Here is an 8122-nt window from a genome sequence, read left to right as displayed (position 1 = left end):
TATATATATATATATATATATAAAGTTATGCATGCTGAATTGCACTGTAAATGTTTTGATTTGGTGACAGTTATAATGATGCACTGATACATGCATCAGCAGTGCTTTTAGTCACCTCAGATGTTTTCAATCTATATTCATAAGTTTGCCATTTTCATCTATTATCTCTGAAATGCAGATTAATGGATTATTTCCCCCAGATGCACTAAATGTCATCCATTTTTGAATTGTGGCCTATTATGACGTTTTACGCTGTTTAATGACACGAGGGACCATTACAGGATTAAAATACAGACAATGCAGTAATACGCAGTAAATCCTGAAATGTGGCTGTGAGAGAACCTTTGGCTTGTGGTATAACATTTATGTATGTATATATGTATGTAATTGGAGTAGATGCCTCATATCTATTCGCGGCGGGGCAATATCGCGATTCTCCTTGCCCAAAATCCCAACAACAAAGGGTCGGCACGGATGGATTGCAGTCACGTGACACCTGAACCACCTCCTCCCCCAGTTCCCGGAGGAAATGCAGGACCCCTAAAGATCTGCAAGCCTACAGTTGGGTCATTATTAGGATGCAGTTCATTTTCATGTGGCGGTCATATATGGCTCAATCAGTGGCGTGCGGTGGGAATGACTTTATTAGGCTAATATTAATTCATTTTCCAGTTGGCATTACACAGCAGTGTTATTTTAGTAAGACTGATATACTATTATAGTTTTACTAATATTTTGAATTAGCTATTTTATTTTAATTTTAGCTTCATTTTTATTAATTTGTTGTTGTTGTTGTAATGTTTCTTAATTTTGGGCTTTTTACGTATCTTATAGTTTTGATTCATTTGAATTTTTTAAAATATCTATATAGTTTTTATTAATTTTTATCATTTTTATTTTAGTTTTAGTTTACTAAACTAAACAAAAATGAGAAATTTTGCCCTGCATTAGTAAAAAATTATGTGTGTGTGTGTGTGTGTGTGTCTGTGTTTTAAAGGTTTTTAGTTTTAGTTAATGATAATAAACCTGTTACACAATTAAAGGAACACCATTCATCTTACAATTGAAACCAAGCAAGCAATACTATGATATTTACATTCTAATTTACACATTTAACATTCTATTTATTAATTGTGGTTGGTTGGTATGACCAGAAGTAATCTTATTAATAATTTATGTAATTCTATACATAACTGTAAATATCACAATATAGTTAGTTTTATTGAATATTGAACCCCAAAATGATTTATATATTACATAACTGTAGTAAATATCGGTTTTCCATGATTTTGTCACTTAAATGCTTACAAATGATTATTGATATAATTAAAAAATTTTACAAATCTTTTTTATTATTATATTATTTTCTGTATTTTTTTCTTTCTGTTTTGTAACTTTATGTAATCATGTGAGCTGGTATTTTTACTTACAAAAACCAGACAATCACTGCTGCTCAACCAGCAGTATGTGAGCTGTTTCTGTTCCTCCAAACTATCCAGAACAAACTCCAGAATGAGTTCTTTATTTCGTAGTGAGGAGATGTGTCTCGTGCAGCTGTTTTTTCAAACCGAATCGGCTCACAGTTGCATCAGTGAACTTGGACATCTTGGATTGGTTCAGTTTAAAGATGTGAGTAATCTTTGTACTGCTTGAGTGGTTACAGCTTGTATTTGTGACTGTCTAAAGCGGGCACACAATCTGTGTTGTTAAGCTTGAACCAAATTGTAGCTGGAAATGTAATTGAGCATCACTAGGTCATCAGCTGTGTAAATACTCTTTCAGGTTCGATTTTGTAGTTTTTATGTTACGATGGAACATTCATTTGTCAGATTGTCAAATAACCTTAATAGCATCCATTGATTTTTTTTTAAATGTAGTCTGCTTTTAGCAGCATGCTCACTTTCTAGTGCATATAGTGCAAACTCAGTGTGTCATTCTTCAGTTCATATTGATCTGTAATTGTCAGAGAATTTGATCTGGTGAATAATATGCAATAAAGGGATAAATTATTTTCCAAAAAAAGAAAAACTATTTCAAAGGATTATTTTATGAGGTGTTATACAAGGAAACAAACAAGAACAAATGTCAGGGCTTCACCTTCATGTTTTGGAAGTTGTTAAAAAGAAGCTAGTTTTCTAGTTGAAGGTTCTTTTTTTTCTGATGAATAAAATGTTTCGCAAGCAACATATGAATCAGTTTTTTCATTATAGATGATATTATGCATATAATATAATGAGTATTTTTGGCCGTCTGAATCTACCTGTGCACAATTACATTAAAAATATTGTTCATTTGATTGAAATAAATGAATATGCAAAGAGGTTGTGCAATATTATTCATACGTAGCATTACCTAAAATCTTCATAAGTACAGGTACAAAATTTATAGTCATAGTAATTTAAAAAATAAATAAATAAATGCACTCTTGATCCAAGCATCCAAGATCATCTTCAGCGCCAAAACCAGGTCCAACAAAATCTCTGAAGCCGACTTAACCCTGATCCCACAGAAGACCGAAAACACAAGTTCTTATTACATAGATGGGTTGTATTGGTTACTCATTGCTCCGTTGGAAACTGCTGTAGTTCTCAACACTAAAGCAGACAAGAAAATGTGGACAGAAGCCTGTGAAACAGCCTTTATAACGGTGAAGAGCATTCAAGTTTAAAGTCTGTGCAACAGCCCATCTTTCCTGATTGCACTCATGCTGGACATTTATGAGACTTTTTGTTTAGAGAAAACATTTTTAATAAACTGGTGCAGAATTCTTAAAACATTTTTTTTTTTTTACATATGGTTTGCAGATAATCAAAGTACACCATGAAAAATAATAAACAGTGATAACTTGGAGGGTTGGAGTTCTGCTACATTCTTGAAACATAAGCAGGCTGTTCTCACAGATTACGTACAAACCTGCTGCTAATATTCTTTATGCACTTTTATTTTTGTAACAAATCTTATAGATTTTTTTTATAATAAAAAACATTTTAGTATTTAAACAGAATGCTAGATTTATCATGAAAGATCTGTCCAAATATTTCAGGAATGGTCCCTTACCGAGCCTCCAAGTCAACCTAATTTGAAACTTAAGCCTATTATCACATATTATACGAATAAATAAAAGCATTTTCACACAGCGTTTAAAAAACTGAAAAATGCAACCACTCACTATCTCAATGCAATCTAAATGGGTTTCAGATAAATATAGCAGGCCTACTTGTTCAAATCCATAAGGCCTGAAAGTTGTGATGTTGATTATGTTTACTAACAATGAATATCTACTACAGCTGATGAGAAATGCAAAGCAAAAATGAGGGTAAATTGAAGTCTTATCCTATATTTCACAGACTTCAGGGCCATCTGACCTCAAATGGATGTAAATTATCCAATGGCCCGACTCTTCCATAAGGTACACATGTGCAACATCACATGTAGTGTAATGACAACACTGGCATGCACTTAAATATGAATACTTCAAAACTGAGGTCTTACGAAAACATTGTTCTTTTACACATATCTATTGCTCAGACTGTTGAAGGCAAATCTCGTGGTCCACTATACAAAATAAATTTTTAAAGGACCCCACCCCCCCAAATTATTTTTTTAACATCTGCTGATGATTTACTTACCATCAGGCCATCCAAGATGTAGATGAGTTTGTTTCTTCAACAGAATAGATTTGGTGAAATTTAGCATTACATTGCTCACCAATGGATCCTCTGCAGTGAATGGGTGCTGTCAGAATGAGAGTCCAAACAGCTGATAAAAACATCACAATAATCCACAAGTAATCCACACCACTCCAGTCCATCAGTTAACATCTTGTGAAGTGAAAAGCTGTGTGTTTGTAAGAATCAAATCCATCAAAACATTATTATTTTTTTTACTTCAAACTGTTGTTTCCGACTGAAATACTAGTACATAATCCATAACAACACTTCCTCCAGTGAAAAAGTCCTTATTTCCTTGAAGTATTTGTTTATTACAAATTATTTGGATTACTTGTGGATTACTGTGATGTTTTTATCAGCTGTTTGGATTTAGTCTCATTCTGACGGCACCCATTCACTGCTGAGGATCCATTGGTGAGCAAGTGATGTAATGCTTAATATGTTCCGATGAAGAAACAAACTCATCTATGTTTTGAATGGCCTAAGGGTGAGTAAATTATCAGCAAATTTTCATTTTGGGGTGAACGATTCCTTTCATATACAGCAGTAAAGCTAAGTGAACACAACCCATATTCATTTGAAACTGTCCAAGCAGTGTACTCTATTGAAAAAGTCAGTTTGCAATACTATAAGATCTGCTGAAATAATTTGAGGAAAAAAAAACGAAACCAAAACTAATAAGAAAACACTTAACAGAACTGTTTAAAATTCCTGCTAAAATCTCATTCATACAAAATGGCAAAATGACAGTCGCAGAATGATAACTCTACATTTTTTCCCCCCCATATCCTTCCTGAAACGTACAACACAAAACATAAGTGGAAAAGTAACTTTTTTTTAAATACTACATATTGTAACATAAGCTAAATCAAGTACGTGCGCTGTACCTTATTAAATTACACTGCTCATTTGATCTTTGACAAATAAAAAAAAAAAGAAAACACTGCTTTCAGTAGACTTCACGGTAGCATTTTGTAAACCATTAAAGATCTATGCAGCACATTTGGCAACTAAACGAATCGTGTAGGGCCAGGATGTCTGACATTTTGGTAACTACAAATGATGATCAGCATTTTGAAAGTTTAAACAATAGCTCACTCAAAAATGAAAATCCAGTCAACTCACCCACAAGTGTTAAGTTTTGGGTGAACTGTTCCTTTAAGACCACACTAATATAATAAAAATGTTTATGTAGGATAACAGCACCACTTTCTGCATTAGACAGTGTCACTATCATAATCATATCCATATTATCAAACATAATAAACATTTCGAGGGAGGAGTGTTTCAGGGTCCCTCTATCCTGCTATATATAGCAAGCGTGATCCGAACTCGAACTGAAAGATAACTGAATGCTGGAGGTGTTGAAGGTGTTTCACGAGGTAAGACTGGCCCATCTGTGTTCCTAAATGATGCTGCAGGGACCTGACATTTAGGGTGGGCAGAAATCGGCAAAGTAAGGGTGCTGTAGGGCTTCCTCTGCTGAAATTCGCTGAACTGGATTGCATTTCAGAAGATTCTGCAAAGGGAAAACACAGAAAAATCCAGCTTAAGCACGAAGCATGAAATCATGAACTCATTGGTACCACAATGAAAATACTGTACCTGGAGTAAGTCTCTGCCAGTGCTGCTGAGTTTCGGGACGACATTCACAAGTGATGTAGTAGCTGGATACATTGGGTACGGCTGTCAAAATAAAAAAAAAATTAATAATTAAAATGGAATGCAGAATAAATGCATCAACATAAAGTAAGGTTAAAGTAGCTAACTGTTAAGTATTTCTTGAAACAATGTTTATAATAATAATAATAATATTTGGTTTACTTGTATATTCTCACCATATCTTCATGTTTTTGTGTGCAAAATCTTATTATCGGCACCTTTGCATTGAAAATCTTTCTGCCAACATTAAGAGGAATGAATGTTGTACCTTATAATCTGGAAGTTTATTCATAGTCTGCCACTGTTCTTCTGTCGGTGTTCCCAGCAACGTGCCAAAACGTTAAAGTTAATCAGCTCATACACACATGCAACGCCAGTATTTCTTTTTCTTTCTTGCTTTTTTTTCGTTGAAGCATTAAAATCACTAAATGGGCATTCATAAAAACTAAAACCGAAATAAAAATAAATTAAACCTACACAATAATATGAACAAATATAATAATAACACTGAAAAAAAGAACAATACAATTATTCAATTTAAATTTAAAATTAAACTAAACTTAAAAAATGAAGTGAAAATATAAAAATAAAAACGAATTAAAAAACTATGATTTTAGTTTATAATAGTCTATAACACACACACACACACACGTCTGGTCAGCTATCCTTGTGGGGACTCTCCATAGGCATAATTGTTTTTATACTGTACAAACTGTATGTGCTATTGCCCTACACCAACCCTTACCCTAAACCTACCCCTCACAGGAAACTTTCTGCATTTTTACTTTCTCAAAAAAACTCATTTTGTATGATTTATAAGCTTTTGTACCCATGGGGACCTCAGTTTAGGTCCCCACCGTCACACGAGTCCCCATGAGTCTGTGTGTATTCGGGTTTAAGTCCCCACCAGGATATATAAACCTGTACACACACACACACACACATATATATATATATATATATATATATATATATATATATATATATATATATATATATATATATATATATATATATATATATATATATATATATATATATATATATATATATATATAAATAATGACTACATTATTCATATTTACCATACTTCACTATATCAACAAAATTTTTTTTTTTAAATTAACTTCAGGATTCACAGTTCAATCCAAATGTATAAACCCAACAGAAATCTTAAACAGATCAACTGAGTGTAAAGGATATCTAAAGATCCTCTTTAGTTGGTCGTCCACATCATTACCAGGAAATAAGGGCCGTCCTGCATTTGCCAATTCTGAAAAATAGCAAAAAAATAAAAATACTAAAAAATCAATTCATAAGCTACAAGAAAAGACTATGCTTTTAAATGAAGCCCTTCCTACCTGCAAATATACACCCTGCAGACCACATGTCAATAGAGGTAGAGTAAAGCTTAGCACCAAACAGCACGTCTGGAGGCCTGTACCATAACGTCACCACCTGAAGACAATCAACATGAAGTGAGGAACAGGGAGACTCGGAAAAAGACCACGCAGCATCTGAAGCCGTGTCGCTTTACCTCAGCAGAATAACAGCGTACAGGTATTCCAAAAGCTCTGGCCAAGCCAAAGTCAGCTAACTTCAGTTCACCGTTCTGATGAAACCAGCAGAAATGAGGAAACAAGCATGTTGAAGTTCTACAAAATCTGTTTTAACAACATAATTCAAATGTTATAGTCATATATAATGCAAACCATACAGGCTATTTTATGACACTTATGTACCATGTAGATGAAAGTCAAATTATTCAATATCAGGCACTTTCGGTCATTTACTCACTCTGTTGATGAGCAGATTTTGAGGTTTAAGGTCTCGGTGGAGAACATTTCGGCTGTGGCAGAAGGCAAGACCCTTCAATAACTGGTACATAAAAGACTGCAGGGAAAGAATTAAAACTGCATTACCTGATACCTCAAACATTAAAAATGTTAGCAAGAAGTGCTCTTCTGATATATTCTTCTCAGGGTTTCATACATATATAAAAAGGTTTCAAAAACAAATCAAACCTTGACAATCTCTGGATCCAAGTCGCCATTACAGCTGTCGAAGTATTTCTTCAAATCCTGTTTGAATGAAAATCACATATTGATCACATGCATATATAGATCTCTCTAGACTACTTCCAGCTGCAAGATCACTGGAATCAGGGTAAATAATGACGCAGGCTCCTACCTGATCACAATACTCAAACACTAATGTCAGCTTCTTATCACTGTGAAGGACGTCATGCAACCTACAAAAACAAGTAGTAGTTGTTAATGCACCATTTCTATTTCATCACAATTTATTTATATCAATAATTGTTTTTTTTAAATGCTTATTTAAAGAATAGTCAAAATAACTTGCAACCAACTAAACCTGGCATTAAACAGTTCATATATTACCGTAAATAAGGAACACATTTTTAAAAAATCCAAGAGAAGGAAAAAAAGTACTCATTGCAAGAATCTGAGTGCAATTATTTTAAATAATAATTTTAGCTTTAAAAATGATATAATTAAAAAAATTCCAAGAGAAATAAAAAAAGTACTTAAGTACTAACAACAAATTAACATTATTTTGTATGTTATAATTAGGGCTGCACGATAAATCGCATGCGATATTTAACGCGCATCTTATCAGTAAAGCCGGTTCTGTAATCAGCGGTAAATCTCCATCACGTGCGGGCTTTCACATGGAGCAGCATTAAAGGGGTCATATGATGCGATTTCAAGTTTTCCTTTCTCTTTGGAGTGTTACAAGCTGATTGTGCATAGATAAGATCCCTGAAG

At 33.6% G+C, this 8122-nt stretch overlaps 1 protein-coding gene across 1 annotated transcript in view; it reads right to left on the bottom strand.

The window, feature by feature from the left end:
- Positions 1 to 4199: 4199 nt before the first annotated feature.
- The window catches only part of cdk5 (cyclin dependent kinase 5), a 6018-nt gene continuing 2095 nt past the window's right edge, over positions 4200 to 8122 (bottom strand). Inside the window, exons 4-12 of the mRNA XM_016542959.1 lie at positions 7524 to 7584; positions 7358 to 7414; positions 7131 to 7226; positions 6871 to 6945; positions 6695 to 6791; positions 6537 to 6606; positions 5602 to 5662; positions 5277 to 5357; positions 4200 to 5190 (exon numbers count right to left, since the gene is read on the bottom strand). Coding sequence (XP_016398445.1) covers positions 5104 to 5190; positions 5277 to 5357; positions 5602 to 5662; positions 6537 to 6606; positions 6695 to 6791; positions 6871 to 6945; positions 7131 to 7226; positions 7358 to 7414; positions 7524 to 7584 — 685 coding nt within the window. The 3' untranslated portion in view covers positions 4200 to 5103. The remainder of the gene's footprint in view (positions 5191 to 5276; positions 5358 to 5601; positions 5663 to 6536; positions 6607 to 6694; positions 6792 to 6870; positions 6946 to 7130; positions 7227 to 7357; positions 7415 to 7523; positions 7585 to 8122) is intronic.

Source organism: Sinocyclocheilus rhinocerous, unplaced genomic scaffold (assembly GCF_001515625.1).
Source record: "Sinocyclocheilus rhinocerous isolate Xijiao unplaced genomic scaffold, SAMN03320098_v1.1 scaffold1721, whole genome shotgun sequence".
NCBI classification, from domain to species: Eukaryota; Metazoa; Chordata; class Actinopteri; order Cypriniformes; family Cyprinidae; genus Sinocyclocheilus; species Sinocyclocheilus rhinocerous.
Note: the sequence above shows the minus strand (reverse complement) of the source record. Positions and strands in the feature narration are given on the sequence as shown.